General features: G+C 49.7%; 2 protein-coding genes across 10 annotated transcripts in view; one reads left to right on the top strand and one right to left on the bottom strand.

The window, feature by feature from the left end:
• The window catches only part of PPP1R14D (protein phosphatase 1 regulatory inhibitor subunit 14D), a 24,491-nt gene extending 14,223 nt beyond the window's left edge, over nucleotides 1-10,268 (bottom strand). For 2 of the 9 annotated variants that reach the window (XR_012662539.1, XR_012662540.1), the window contains exon 1: nucleotides 255-7,069. Coding sequence is in view for 7 of the 9 variants with exons in the window: in XM_075105587.1 (XP_074961688.1) it covers nucleotides 255-437 (183 nt within the window). In the remaining 2 variants the exon portion in view is untranslated. Of the gene's footprint in view, nucleotides 1-254; nucleotides 7,070-9,053; nucleotides 9,467-9,838 lie in introns of those variants that run through there. The other 7 variants (XM_075105587.1, XM_075105590.1, XM_075105589.1 and 4 more) reach the window with 7 other exon arrangements.
• The window catches only part of SPINT1 (serine peptidase inhibitor, Kunitz type 1), a 20,222-nt gene continuing 14,077 nt past the window's right edge, over nucleotides 9,608-15,752 (top strand). The window contains exons 1-2 of the mRNA XM_075105578.1: nucleotides 9,608-9,721; nucleotides 9,886-10,358. Of these exons, the coding sequence (XP_074961679.1) occupies nucleotides 9,929-10,358 (430 nt within the window). The 5' untranslated portion in view covers nucleotides 9,608-9,721; nucleotides 9,886-9,928. The remainder of the gene's footprint in view (nucleotides 9,722-9,885; nucleotides 10,359-15,752) is intronic.

The raw sequence follows: 15,752 nt of genomic DNA on the forward strand, positions 1-15,752 counted from the left end.
CAATAGCTACAGCCCTCCCAGCAGGTGCAAGACCAGGCAGTTTAAAGCTAGTTGGATCATATTGGTGCAAGCATCTCTGACAGCACACACCAGAGAGAGAGTGCTGTAGCAGGTGGTAATAAGACACCTAACGAAGGCTGAAGATGACAAGCTATTTCCAGTAAGGCAGAGCAAGCAAACTTCTGTCCCTGCACACAGGGCCTCTGGTCCCATTCACCTGATGAGCGAGGGGCTCATTTGCCCCAGCTACTCACCTGGCATTGGTACAGCTCCTGCAGCTGGGTGTTGATCCATTCCTCCAGGTCTAGCCAGCGCTGTAGGTCTTTGCGGTTGTACTTTATGGTTAACTTGCCCAGTTTCCTGGGTGATGATTCCTCCCCAGGTTTCTCTGGTGTCTGGAAGGTCACCCGGGGCAGCGCACTGGAGTTGCTGGCCATGCTCACGGCTTCCTCCTCGGCTTCCTCCTCCTCCAACAGCGGGAACTCGCCTTCCTGCGGACGCCCTCGCTCCTTTTCTCTGTTTCCTTTAACCAACGCCTCTCTGCAACTAGTGGCTCACAGCGCGAGGTACTGCCAGGTGCCAAAGGCAGGCAGCATTGGCGGTGCCAGGGAGGGAGGTGGAGACCACCACACGGCCGGGGCAGCAGCCAGGCCCTGCAGGCAGAGTTACAGCAGCAGATTCTTGGGTTTCACCATCGGCTGTGCTGAGAGGAGCCGGGAGGCAGGCAGAGGAGTTGCTGCAATAACATTTGTTGTTAAAAGAAGCCAAGCAAACCAAGGAATTGACGAACCAAGTTGGTTAATATTTAACAGAAGTCGGCTCCAAGAGGTGGGGAAAAGGGTGGTTTTAAATGACTGTTTTCCTACAGGCATAACTTACGTGCATGTGCAATTCCAGAGGGCCGATCCATACATAATGCATTGCATCCTGCTGTGTTCAAGCTCCAGGAGCCTCTGCAAACTACTGTGCCTGCAGCTACAGGGTTTTGCTCCTGGTGAAATGTGTATTTGGCATTTTCCAGCTAAAGCACTGGACCCAGCGCAGATAAGAAGTGGTCTGGAGCCAGGTGGCTACATCCACTATCTTGCAAGAGTGAGAATACCAGCTCAGTGACACTGCAAGCCAAACTTGGTCTTAACAGCCCCATTTACATTGTTCTACAATCTGTAAATTTATTCCAACTTTCTCAAAAAATTTCTGTAGAAATCCCAGTGGCCTGAATCTGACATCATTTGAGCAAGGTGCTTCTGAGAGAAAACAAAATATCTGTGCTTTTAGTTAAAAAAATAAAAAGCACAGTATTTGACATAGTGACACTGCAGGGCCAGGCCTGTCTCGGGATGTAACACTCTCTCTTTCCCACTGAACAACGGTAAACAGGTTCACCTGCTGAAGCATCATAAACTGCTATCATATTTTATATTATATATTATCATTGCTTGGCTTACAATCTCTTTCTTACTGGAAGACAGGTTAAAGGTCTGCAGCATTATTGCCCTATGCCATTTAGAAGGATACATGTAGCAGCGCAGTTAAGAGGAACAGAAATCAGGCTGGCTGGGTTTAAGGGGTGCCAGGGCGCTGGGACACCTGCATTCCCTCTAGACGCTGTATCACACCTCTTTATTCATACGCTCCAGAGCCCTCTGGTGACCTGCCAATGGAGATGCCCTGTGGAACGGACAAACCAGCTGAGCCCCTCCATCATGAAGCAGATCCAACAATCCCAGTCTTATGATTTACATGGGGAAAGCAAGTCAGTCTCTGCGGCTCCTGGCAGCCAAGGTACTTCCCGCTTGGAGACGAGGAGCTAGACGAAGTGAAGGAAAAGCCACCAACCCTTCTCCCACTAATAGCTGCTGCAGGGCTGCGCGGGGCAGTCTGCACAGGGGCTGCTCTCCTCTGGGTGTTGTACCCAGTCCCCCTGCCAAAGACACATCCCTGTACCCAGAGTACAGGTGATACAGCCTGGTGGTACAGCCAGCCAGCAACATCCTGTACACGGCATGATAGAAAAATGGGCAGAGCCCTTCTTTTCATCCTGAATTTGAACAAAAAAAAAATAAAAGCCTTTTCTGATGGAAAATTCCACAAAATGCTGATCCCGAAACTTGCTTCCACATCAGTGAGGGCTAAAGTATTAAAGTATACCTGAAATGGATATCACCTCCTCTACTTTTCAGACAGCCTAAAATTTCTATTCAGAAGACAGCTGTCAGCCATTTAATTTAAGCAGTGTTACCCATTTTTCCTCACTGCATTGCTGTATCCTCCCTCTAATCTCACTTCTAAAAATTGTCTTATCTAGACCAAAATTTCCCAGAAAAATCCTTGTTGTAAGAGGTTCAGTGAGTGCAGGTTCTTCAGAGATTCTTAACTGTTAGAAACCTTGCAAAACCCATTGAACATCCTATAATGCGTTTGCAACTATTGACTTTTCAAAGGTTAATATGCTGGCCCAACACAGGCAGATTTTTCACAGGGTAACTGGAACAAAGGAGACACACTGCCAGGTGTCAAGTTCCTGTCTCCAAACAGAAGTGCTCTATTTTAGTGTTCGAGGGCTGACATTTTTTAATAGGGGCAAACAACCTGTATTTTCTTTGGTCCCGAGGAACTCCAGACAGGCTGGCATTAAGACCAGAGAAAGAGGACCAGGCTTATGAGAGAAGCTACCGGGCATCCCTGAGTCAGTGCAAAAATTTGCAGCGGCCGAGAGGCCGGCAAGGAAGTTGCCCCCTTCCTCCATCTCCTGTGCTGACTCTGGTGCTCTTCATTGAGCAGTTCAGTTCAACTCTACATGAAAGGTGGGGTTTGCCCTGTTAATCTTTTGTAAGCATAGTTGAATTTATGAAGCACAGGATGTGTAGGTCACAGGATAGGTGTGAGGATGAGGAAAAGGGGAATGTAACGTGTCCTAATGGCTCTTCAAATGCCTTGAGCTGCTGTTGACTTGTAACCTCACTTGAGCATGAGAAATGCCCTGAAATACCGCATCTGAAAAGGTCCACAGGCAGGCTCACCCCACCGTCCATACTCTTACCGACAAAGTAATAAGCAGACCCTGCTGGCCTCGTGCTGCTCTATCAGTGTCACCCTACAATGGAATAAGAGATTCATGGGTGATGTCAGAGGCCCTCTTAGGAAAGCCGTAAGCCAAAATGAGCCAGATTGCAGGATGGTCATCATACTGCTTTGGCTTATATGGCTTAGTCATGAATTCTTTGTAATGAGGAGGTGGCAATATAGAAATAAATATTTACAGATAAAGTAGGCCTCCTCCGGTAATAAACTATTTTAATCTATCATTAAAGCAAGAGGAAGAAGCAAAAAGACTGTGTGCAGTAACACTCTGGAGGCTGTGCTAGAAGTTCCTGCAGGCACAGGATTGAGTGCCTTTACACAGGGTAAGTGATATTGTCCCATTTGAAGAAGGCAGCATCTCCTCCGGGTGCACCAGGCACCTGCCAGCACTGACAAGCGCCAGCTGCCACCAAACAAGAAGCAGCTGTGTGATTCTTTCCACAATGCTGCACCTCGTCCTGTCCTTCCCTCACCTCACAGCAGATTCAGGTGGCCGAAGGGACAGGAGGACATTCACCATTTCGTTTGGACATGGACAGCGGGGGGATCTCAGAGACCTCAGGCATTGCTGGGAGATGAGATCTTATTTTCAACCTGGTTACCTCTCCGTATAGCCTTGGGCATACAACCTGGACCAAAATTTCAGAAGTGAACTCACATGCTTTGGCAACTAAGACATCTAATCAGGCAACCTGTTTTTTCACAAGTGCTGCGCACACGTAAGCTCCAGTGGACTTCCTTCTGCAGTTGCTGGTGATCGTGTCCTCTGCAAATCTGCGTATCATTTATGTTGGTGAATAAAAGGGGTTTAAACGCGGCCAACACATTTGAGTGTTAGACTGAAACACTGTACTTCAGTTTCCATGTGTGTGACCTGCAGGTGCTGCTCCTCCATGCCTGCCCTAAGAGTGAGGCTTTGCCTCTGAAAGAAGGGGGTATTTGATACTGTGCAGTTGGGCTTTTGTGACTGTCTATGGCCCCAGAGAGGGCCACCAAACCAAGCTGAGCATCTGCGTCGCAGTACCAAGCAGCTGTGACACTGATCCAGGGAGCAGAGCAACCAAATGCATGAGGCAGATCTAGTTACATACCTCTGTTCTTGAAGCTAATAACCTCCATCCCACACCTGTGATCTAAGCTGGTGCTTCTCTTTCTCCCCGAGCTGATGACTGTGGTGCATGCTCAATAATTCAGCAGGGCCCCAGCTCATCTTTCCAGAGAACCAGGTCGGCCCCTTTCCCTTGAGTCCCAGCCTAGAGAGGAACATTTCCCCTCAAGACAGCCAGAAGCCACTCTCCACCTGTTTTAGAAAATAATCACTTTCCCTGTGTTTGCAAACATGATGGTTAACACAAATTAAACCAGGGAAGACAGCAGAGGTGACTGTATCAATACTACATTGACACCACAAGGTAAAGAGGTTCTGCACCCTCCCGTGAGCAGGAACAGGCATAGAAAAGAGTTGTGCAGGTCAGAAAATGTAGCCAGAGGTGGAGACTTAAAAAAAACCCAGAGCCCCAAGTGAGCAGCCCCAGTACACCCAGCATCTTGACACCCATCATCCACTTCCCTCATCCTCTAGTGTCTCCACAGGAGTGTGGAAACAGAAAAGGCTGGACTGTTGCCCCAGAGCTTTTGTCTTCAACTCCTGGAGACTTAAGGAAGCAGCCAGGGTTTTCCAGCTCACACAGTCCCCACCTCTCATCTGAGCAGTACTGCTGCCTTCCCACCAGCATGCGGAGAGCAGCCTATATATTATTCAGTCACAGGATCAGTAATCAGTCATACTCCTCTTCCCCTGACAGTCTCACCTGTCATAAGGCACTGAGAGGGCAGTGAGAAGGAAGAATGCCAAGAGAAAGAGGAAAACATTGCCCAACTTAGTATTTGACCGATCAGCCCAAAATTGCACTATTTGGCACCACCTCAGAAAATAGATGGGTCTCAGCAATAAAGATAAGAGCCCACGCAAGCTAGCCTGCCTGCTGACAGTCAAGTGAAGGGTAAAGGCTAATGGCTTATCAGCAGTTGAGAAGGGTAAATGAGAAATAGTTGTACTTACTGCCTTGGCACACCAGGGGAGTAGCAAACTCCTTCTTTAGGCAATTCTGACTATCCGTGTCCATCCTCGACATCCGATAGGTAGTGGGATGAGTAAGTATCTCCACTGAGCACAAAGCCCCCCCCCCCCCCCCCCCCCCTTGAATACTTAGGTGAAGCTGATAACATGAATTAGATGCCAAATGGATTATTTAGGGATCTTTGAAAACCTGTCCATATTGTTTTGTTGCCCTCCCTCTTGTATTGCTTTGCTGTTTCCCTACAGAAAGGGGCCTGCGGCACTGAAAGCGTTATCAGTGTTTTCATGTAGCACAGAGGTTTCAGCAACTCCTTGAATGGTAGAATTGGAGACAAGAGAAGCACTGGCTGAATAGATGAAGGGAATCTTCCTTGTTTTCCAGCCTGCCTTCAACGTTTCAGGCTCACAGAGGCCACCTGTGTAGTTCTTGCACCAAGAAGTTCATTGTGAAACGATCCCCTTGAAAGGCTGCAATTACACTTGTGGGGACTGTACTGCTCACAGCTGCAGGGAAATCACCAGCTACAAACACAGGGGAGAGCAGCCTTTCACCAGAGGCACTAGCAGCTGGCCTGAAGGTGTGGAAAGTCAGAAGGTTCCCAGGGATGCCATCACTGTAGGAAGCGATGGAGAAGGAGAGGCCATGGGGAACCCCACGGCCAACCCTGTTCCACTCACTGGTGCTGTAAAGAACAGCTCAGGTTGCCTATGGGGACTTCAGTGGGAAATGTTTATTCTAGTTCCTGCAAATTGAAGGTTCTTTGCTTCACATTCCCATACACGTCTCCCTGCAAAAGCCTAGCACAAACAAGACAAAAATGAAGATACTTTCTCGGCGTAGCTAGTCCTGACGCTGTTTTCCCTTCTTACTTTCCCAGTGCTCCTGCCCTTAGGGGTTTACCTTGACCGGCAACATTAAAATAAAAGCCAGTGCCATGCAGGACTGTAGACAAGAACTTCCCCAAAGAAACAATATACCCTCATTGTTACTCCCTTCCCCAAAGCTACCCTCGATGCAATGGAAATGGCGCTCAGGAGGACTCAGCAGCCTGTCATCCTTTCCCTTGCTTTGTTCTGCCAGACCAGTGGTTAGTCACAGCCTTATGAGGTCCCTCCCTGTCTCCTTCCCTTGCCACATCACTTGCATCCGGGTCTCACCCCTAAACCGTCCCAGGAGGTTTAACCTGAGGCACATACAACAAAACAAGCAAGCAAGCAAACCTGTCTCCCAAGTGTTAGTTATACATTGGAGCGGTTCCCAGGTAAAGCACAGCAGAATGGATTCGTCTGCAGAAGCCAGCGGAACAAGCTGCTGTCCGGAAGTCATTGCAGACGGTGATGCCATGGGGCAAAGGGGACCTGGACCAAGGCTTCCTTATTTTTCTGCCTGTTGGGATCGCTGCCTTCTGGAAGGTGGGCACCTTCCTGCCAGTGGGTGCTGGGGTCTCCATAGCAATCACAAGAAGGCTGGTGGCACAGGCTCCTGCACCGTTTGTTACAAGCCATGCGTGTCTAATATAATCTTAGTCAAATATTAAACTATGGTGTGGTTTATCCTCCCAAGTCATCTCCTGAATAGTTATTGCCAGACTGAGAACAGACATTTCTCAAAGACAGACAAAAGTCAACGATGACTCACTGTTTCAGGACCCCTTAAAAACACTCCTGAGTGATAAAATCACACACCCTCCTTGCCCTTCTAATATGAATAACACATGGCTCCGCTGAAGTCGTGGGAAATTATTTGTTTGGCAGAAGATGAGGGTTCTAATGGGATTTCTAGGCTGGGAAGGCAAAGAGTAAGTTACTAAGTTGGAAGGAAAGCTGCTGCAACAGAAAGAGGTTCCTAGAAGAGTCCTTGATCTTGGGACTAATCTCAATTAAAATTTTAATTACTAAACCTCTCCAGAAGAAACTGTGCATATTTAGAAAGCTTGCTACTGGCACAGAGGTGGGATGCATTCCTCCCACAGTGGAGGACCAAAAATTTAACCTTTAAAGGTCAAATAAACAAGCCAGACCCATCTGCTAAGCAGTAAAAAAAATGGATCAAATTTAAGAACACAGAGCATATAAAAACTAAGATCACACACTTAGGAAATTGTCACCAAAAAATTCAGCTGGGGGCTGATCAGTTGAAAATGGCAGCGAGAACAAGATCCATAGAACATATATGGTTCATAAGACAGCTCTGCAGTCAGCCTATGAATGATACCAATATGATCTTAAGACCTATTCAGCAACATACTTCAGCAGAGAGAGAAAGAAGATTAAATACTTCGTAACAGTGATCCATTCTTTAGACTGTGGCATAGCATTCTCTAACAGATATTTAATAATAAAAAATCTGAACTTGGAAAATGTGCAGGAAAAAAGCCGTTAGGACAAGAGAGGGGAAATGGAGACTGTACCATAAAAGAAGTGGTTGAAAGATCCTGGCTTGCTTGCATTAGGCTGAGTTAGGGTACGATTTCACTAAAATAAATACAGCTGAAAAGACAAAAGGAGATAAGATTTTTTCAACTGAAAGGATAATAGTGCATGAGAATACTGGAATATAAAGTAACTATAAATACATTTAGGGTGAGCAGCAGAAAATCTTGCAGCAGGACAACCTACTCTAAAGGCTAGGCTTGATCAGCTTATGACAGGGCTCATCCCTTCATAACTATTAAAAAAAAAACAACAAACAAAACACCCAAAAAACACCCCAAAAGCCAAAACGGGGCTAAAGGTGCCAATCAAGGAGTCCTCCCAGCTCTGCATTTGTAGGAGTTATGTTACCTGGCACAGCAGAGGAGACGTCATGTCCTTCAGGTTTGCAGGAACCCTTGACAGAGGTTTTGTAACACAACACTGCTTCTGAGGCAGATCAGATTGTTGCCAGTTAGTCAAAAATACCAAAACAGACTGTTTAGGGGCAGTTCTGCCAGTGTGGATATCCAAGCCCGGTCACTGCTTTTTGCAAACCAGTGTTTGGCCCCAGGGTATGGGGCCAGCTGCTCCCTGAGCAGCACGCTGGGTCAGGGGACTGCACTGAGTCCCACCTGGCTCTGGACTGAAGGCTTTAAATATTTATACAGGAAAAAGTCTCCTCCAGGTTAAATACAAGAGGGAGCCCCCAGCAGAGTGTCTCAGGCAGTGCAGAATAAAAGAAGGAGGCAACCTTGTTGTTTTTATTTCTCCTTGCACGTATTTAGATGATGTGCAGGACAGCAAGGTCAGCTCTGCCTTTACCGCTCGCATGAGCCACAGGTGGGTCCTAAAGACCTGGTATAGAGATGGGGTCTGAGTGTGGAGTGGGAGACACCCATGCCTCTGCTGAAAAAGATTCATAGAGGCGATAAGGAAAGCTAACATCTCTGCTCTGCAGACAGGCATGTTTCCTACTGCCCTATCACCTATTTTCATGGTTTAGGCTTTGCCTGTATTTTTTTTTTATACCCTACCATAGCCAGATCAAAGCAGTTCCCTTCTCCAAACAGAAGTCACTACTATACACAAATGTCAGCATGAGGCCATAGAATGTCGTGACAGGTATTGAAAAATAATATTCCCACAACACTGTGTTCCCATAGCGTTTGTCTGTGACAGCCAGAGGGACGAAACATGTCTCTAACATTTCTCAATAAATCCCATGAGGATACAGAGAGAAGCAGCAAGAATTGAAATGCTGGACACCAGAATGGTCCCCAAAACCACAAAGCCGGCTGCTGCTCGATACACAGCTGCTGCTCACCATCTCTCGTCAGAGATACGCCACTCAGCATCGTCTTACATTTGCTGCTGTTCTTTTATTACAAATCTTTCATTACAAATAATGTTTGAGCGAATTAACAAGCTCTCCCTGCTTTACCTAAGGACGACGACAGAGGGATAAGGAGCTTACCCAGGGGCGTTAGGACTGTTAACAGGCAGAGGGGCTGGATGACACTGGTGTACGCGCTGAGCACAGGGATTTCATCGCGGATCTGCAAGCAGGAAGGGAGAAGATACATGGGAGCTACGGCAGGCAGCCTTTGTGCTCCCGCGGCCCCGAACGGCCCCGTCCTGCGAGGCGAGGGCTCTGCGCGGACCGCGGCTCATCCATACGAGGTCGAGTAGAGTAATGAAACGTTGCTCATCGGTGTGGGGTGGCTACCGAAAGTTTTCACTGCTGCCACACGGTCAGCCTCCGGGCATGCCACCGCGGGCTTTCACTCAAACGGAACATTGTGTCCTAGGAGCGGGTGCATTCCCCATTTCGGAGCGGGTGCATTCCCCATTTCGGGGCGGCCGCACCGAGCGCGCCCCCCGCCCCCCCCAGCAGCCGCGGCGGGCGCTGCGGGTCCGGCCGCGGGGGTGACTCAGCCCCGCTCTCCTCCCCTTCCTCCTACGCAGTTCAGCGTGCAGGGGAGGGACTCGGTCCCCCCCCGGGTTGGGTTTCACTTCCTGCGCTCTCCGTGCCTTTGTCTCCGCGGGAGGCGGCTGAAGGCGCACCTTGGGGGGGGGGGGGAAGCGCAGGGGAACGAGGGGGGCGCCCCGCTCCCAGCAGCGCTTTCGCCGGACACCGCCCAGGTGGGGGGCTGAGTCGCAGGGTGGGGGGCTGGACACACACACACACACACACCCCGACCGCCCCAGGGGGAGCGGGGAGCCGGAGCGTGGCCCCGCTCGGCCCGGTTTGGCACGCACCGGGACACTGGCCCTCTTCGCTTCATCTATCTTCTCCCCTCCTTTAGGAAAGGATTACGGTCTCGAGGCGGTGAGGATCGGGGTGCCGGGATGGCCAGAGGGAATCCGGGGCCGTGGTTCGTGCTCTGTGTCTGCGCTGCGCTGGTGGTGGACTGCGGCAAAGGGCAGGAGGAAAAACCCTTCGGTGAAGCGTGCCTGGAGGACTTCACGGCAGGGATGCCGGATTTGGTGCTGGATACGGATGCCTCTGTCCAGAATGGAGCCACCTTCTTGTCGTCCCCCATGGTCCATCGGAGTAGGGACTGCATGAGAGCCTGCTGCAAGGACCCCGCTTGTAACCTGGCTCTCGTAGAGCAGGTCCCGGGCATGGAGGAAGACCAGATCCAGGGCTGCTTCCTCCTCAACTGCCTCTACGAGCAGGCTTTCGTCTGCAGGTTTGCCAGGAAGAGCGGCTTTCTTAACTTCTTAAGGAAGGACGTGTACGATTCCTACTTGGCAATGCAGGATCATGGATCTAGTGGTAAGGTGCCCGGAACGGATCTGTGCAAACAGGGGCTGGAAGAGCCCCGATGGCCACTGGTGCCAGCCTCTCCAGCCGTCATTTGTGAGCCGTGCTGCCGAATGGTCAGGATAAAGCCGTTTTAAAGATGGGGTTTCTACATGTCCCTCTGCCGCAAAGGTTTTCCCTAACTTTGGTAAACTCACTTAAGATCTGTGCCTCAGTTTACCTATTAGTAAACGGAGAGGGAATAATTCTTTAACCTATTTGAAGCGGGTGGAGCGAGTGTTTACCAAATGCAGGCTGAGTTTTTGATACCTGACAATATAGAGAAAAAGATACTGTTTTCCTTCTCCTTCCCCCCCCCCCCCCCCCCCCAGGCCTTTGAGGTTGGAAAGTGAAATCCCCTGAAAATCTACACATCACCATGTTTTAAAGGGCTCCATTAATCTTTTAATTGCTCAGGGGCTGGAGGCAGGATGAAATCCACTTACTTACCTTTCATTTTGCTACAGCCTGAATCTTGCGAGCGGCAGCCTGGATGGTGAGGTGTCTTGGTATCCCTCTGCTTTCTGGGGCTGGTCCTTGCTGCTGGGGAAGGGAGCAGGAGCAGCTGGGGGAGGCTGATTAGAAAACTCCCCCTTTGGACTTGGGTTTTTCTCCCCCAGTCCCTGGTTCCCTGCTCTGAAAGATCGCACCTGAAAACCAGAAAACCAGGTGGAAAACAAGCTAATCTGGAGCTGGCTGCCTGCCACATGTTCTGCTGTCTCCAAAGAAGTGCAGTGTGTTAAGAAATACTGAAAACATGGCAGTTCCTTATTTTGCCTCCTTTGCCATGTTTTGGAGGAAGCCTAATGAGGCTGGGACATCTCTAGTCTGCGTGGGTCTTTGGCAACCTTAACCAGTTTATTATATGTTGATGTCTGGGCAGGGCTGTTAGGGGATAACTCTAAGGGTAATCCTCCTCACACCCCCTCCCAGCCCACCCGTGGCAGGGAAGTAAAGGATCTGTGAAGATGACAAGGGGAGCGTCCAGGTGGGCGCATGGGCTTGTGCTCGATGACGGGAGCTGAATAGGCTGTTGATCTTCTGCTGGGATGTGCCAGCCGGTGAGCCTTGTAGGTGCTGGAGGTGTGAAATGGCACCAAACCCCACGCTGACCGCTTTTGTCCATCCTAAGTAGCGGTGCAGGGCTTTTGGAGTAGGGCACGCCTCCTCTGGAGCAGCCCTTGGATGTCACTGGTTTAGGCAGTGATGTGGCTGAAGGGGTCCTCCTGTCCTCTGTCCCTCCTAGTTGCTTCCCACTGCATTTTAGGGCCTTCTGGTAAATCTCTATCTCAATGTTGCAGTAGTTGTCATGCATCTCCAGTCCAGGCTCAAAGTCCTTTCCGTGGAAGCCCACATCACCAGGGCTGGAGTTGGCATGCTGGCAGCTGTCTGAACTCCTCCACGCTTTGTTGTAGGAGGAAAAGGGAATGCATCATCTCCAGTACATCCTTATTTCACAAGATTAGATCAAAATACAATGCACTGTTGAGAAATTCAGTCTCTTCCCCTCTGTGATGAGTGCCCCATATGAAGAGACTGCAACCCCCTCCTTCCTGGGCTGCTCCCAGGGCCTGGCATCGGGCGTGCGTGGGTCTCTAGGAAGCGTCCCTGATTCACTGAGCTCTCTCGGCCACCAGCAGTGCTGTGTTTGCCAATCCATGGCACCTAGCTGGAGCATCCCAGCCACTGATACGCAGGCGCTGCCTTGCATACCATCCCTAATGCTACTTGCACAGATGCTGGGATGGTTGTGGTGGAGCAGGAAGACGCAGGAGGGCTTATCAGTGAGAAGTAAAAACATGTCAGAAATGCTGCTAGGGGTACTCTGCCTGCCAAGATGGGCATGCCCCTCCTCGCTTACATGGGGCTTTGCCACGATACTGCTGCGGGTGTAGGAAGGGCTCAGTCCCTTCCACACCCTGTGTTTGCTCTCTTGGAGGGTGCCGGGTGCTGGGCAGGTCTCCAGCTGTGGCGACAAGACACTGGGAAGCTTGCTGCTTCGTGTTTGGATTAGGCTGCAATGTTCATGCTGTGCTTTGATGGGAAACGCTTTTCCCTCCTCTCCTGGAATATCTAGGTATTGTCTTTGGCTGATACCAAAAGCTTTCTGAATCACCTTGAATGACATTGAAGGGCTGGCAGGAAGAGAGATGAGGGACTATCAGAATTTATTAATCCAGAGCTGAGAAGGAGTTATTTTACAGGAGAAGAAGCCAACAGTAACAAGGGTTAAATCAGACCATACGAGTGGGTTCTCCTTTCCACAGCAGTTGATGAGGCACTTAAGAATGCAGATCTTGATTTTGGTTCAGATCCAAACAAAAAAATCCAAAACTAAACCCCAAGCCCCTCCAGCTGTGACGCTGGAATTGGGTCTACACAGGAGGAAGGGGCCAGTCTAGGCAGGAAGGCGGGTGCCTGGCTGCCACCAACGGGTAGAGGGGAAGGGTGCGAAGGTGCAGGAGGCCAAATGAAGGAGCCTCTGGGCACTGAGCATGTCCACCTGGCAGCATAAGGAAGCGCTACAGCATTTTTCCTTCTGGACCTTTTGAGGATGCCTGAAGAGGCCAGGTGAAACAAATGTTAAGGAAGCTGTTTTCAGCATGTCAGGTTTTCCTCCCAAATGTTTACAGGGAAAAAACCTTGGCCCAGGTTTTGGACTGGAAACAAAATTGTCTAGTTTTCCTGCTGTTTTGCTGTATCGCTGTTAAAATGTGAAACTCTCTGGCTGCTCTGGAGCCCAGGTTATCTTCAACCCCCTGAGACTGGATCTAAAGGTCTGCAGGAAAGTTGTATGATGCTTTATCATCCATCCCTTTCCTTTATGTGCTGCTGTCAGGTGTCGTAGGAGCCTTTAGGGTATGCCCATGTGGCAATCTTGAGACATCCTCTGCAATTATGAGGACTAAAAGCATGCTTTTTCTGTGAACAGTGAAATATATATTTAGTGATTCCTGTGGGTGACACTAAACAAAAAAGACACACGTTGCAAGACCTACACTACTGCTACAGGGAGCAGACCTGTTGAATTAAGAGGTTTAGATGTGTTCAGGATGGGACTAGATAACTCTTGAAAGAGAGAGCACAGCTGGGGGCTGCTGAATAGGGAAATGTAATCTTGGAGTGTTTCTGGAGCCTGAGGGAAGTAGCTGAGAGCTTGGAGAGTATTATGGGGGAAGCACTGTGTATGCTTTCCCTGTTCTTGCTCTTGCTCGAGCATCCCCAGCAAGACTGCTGGCAACTGAACACAGGGACAGAGGCACCCTTGCTCTAACCCACTGCGGCTGCACTTACAGTGTTATGACTTCGGAAAAACCTGGGGGTGAAGGCAACAGAGAATACAGCTGAAATCTAGCTTCTGCAGATCATCAAAGCATATTTTCTGTAATTAGGAGAACAAGAGCTTCTGAGTCCTTCATAAGCTGGTGACAACGGCTTGGCTCTGTCTCATGCCTGTTCCAGCTAACGTACAGCCCAAAGTCTCTGACGTTAATGTTAAATGGCACTATCCTCTTAAATGATTCTCCAGCCTGAACTTTGGTGCGAGTTTTCTGCCTGGCTCATTTGGGAGGGGCAGGCTCACCATGCACTTTATTGGTAATAATGGAGCCTAGTGTTTAAGTAACTACCCTGAGCTTATTCTGGTCTAGGCAAACCAGTTCTGGGTGTGAAACTGGAAAATAACCTCCCTGAACCTTTGTCCGTTTCTTGAACTGAACCTTTTGTAGTGGTTGTGAAATGCTCAGTGACACTTTCCTGCTCCATGTTGAGAGCGGGAGACGGGAAGCACTGGGGTGCTGCAGGGTTCGGGATGCGCCTGCCCCTGCCTCGCCATGGAGAGGGATTTGCAGGTTAAAACTTTGGTAATGCATTCAAAAAGGAGAGCTCCCCACGTTTGAAGTTCATCCCCCTTCAAACGTTTGCTGCCGTGCTGGTCTCCGTTCTGCGGGCACAGCGCAGCTGTAATGAGCGGTGCTGGGATCCCGGCCGGGGCTGAGGCAGGTCCAGTCGCTGCTCTGCCCTTGGCTGATGCTGCTGAGCCCTGAGCCAGCTGCTCATCCTCCAGCGTCCAGCTGAGGCCAGGAGAGGGGGAATTGCATGTTCAGTACCCACACCACAGATTCAGAGGCTAACGTATACTGGAAAGACCCCCAGAGACCAGCCGGTTCAGCTCCCTGCGCAGAGGAGGCGATGAGCAGCTTCCACTCCACTTGCTGCAAAATTACTGTTTGTCACACAGGATTTACTGATGTGCCGCGTTTTGTGGCTACCTCAGGTCTTGTCTCTGGAGTTATTTAAGGAGACTGGAGGAACAATGCGATCTTTACTAAAATGGCACCAAGACCTGTGGGACTGTCTTTGCCTCTGCCTGCTAAAGCAGATCAGACTGCTTTTCCACACCCTGAGGAAGGATAGAAGGAGCCTGGTAGCAGCAGCAGCAGATTGCATTATTCTGAAAATATAGTCGTTCAGTCATGCCATACCGTTTTAGAGAGGCTAAATTGACCTGCTGTGTGCAAACCACTTACAAACCACTATAGAAACGTCTAGAAATTCATGCTGAGAGCTGCTTCAGTCTGCATGAGTTGTTGGAAAACTATATGGCTTTATCATGACTCTATTTGCTGCCCAGCCAGGATGAATCCCTACAGAAAGAGCGTATATTTCTCTTTCTCCAGGCACTATGTTGCATTGCCTTGTTCCCTTCTCCCTCTCCCCCTCCTCAGGCAAATTAACACTGTGGCAGCAGCATCATCCTTCATTACCTTTGCCTGTTACAAGGGAGAGTTTTCTAGTGTCGATGGGCAAGATTTGAATGAAGCCTCGGTGAAAGCTGTTCGCTTTTGAATGACTTCCCTGGAAGCAACGCAAGAGCAGAGCTTTAGCATTTGCAGGGAGAGCTGTGCTGCTGCCCACCTCTGCCCACCTGCTTTTGCAGCAGGCAGGCTCAGGTGGCTTCTGACCCTTGAAATCTCTGAGGTTGCGTGTCTCATGGGGGCTGGAATTTGGGTGGCCTCATTTCTGCTCCTGTCTCTGCTACTGGGCCGCCCAGTGGCTTTCAGCAGTGGCTTTTGTCCCCAGTGAGGTCCTTCCCTTTGCAGTGCCTCAGTGTCCCTAGTGCAAGCCACGCTCGTCTCATTTGTGAGCTGCTCCTGCAATGGCAGGAGGCTGTAAGAGCCCCTCAGAGGCCGCGAAAAAGCTTTCCAGCTCTTTCTAGTGGCAACCTCAAATCATTCTGAGGTATTTTCAAGCATTGCTTTATAGTCTCAAGTACGCAGGGTGCATCTGCATGAGCACTGGAATGGAGGAAATCTGGTTTTCTGTGAATTTGTGTCTCGAGGGCAAGGGCTGATACTTGAGCTCCAC

Source organism: Phalacrocorax aristotelis, chromosome 10 (assembly GCF_949628215.1).
Source record: "Phalacrocorax aristotelis chromosome 10, bGulAri2.1, whole genome shotgun sequence".
Classification (NCBI taxonomy): domain Eukaryota; kingdom Metazoa; phylum Chordata; class Aves; order Suliformes; family Phalacrocoracidae; genus Phalacrocorax; species Phalacrocorax aristotelis.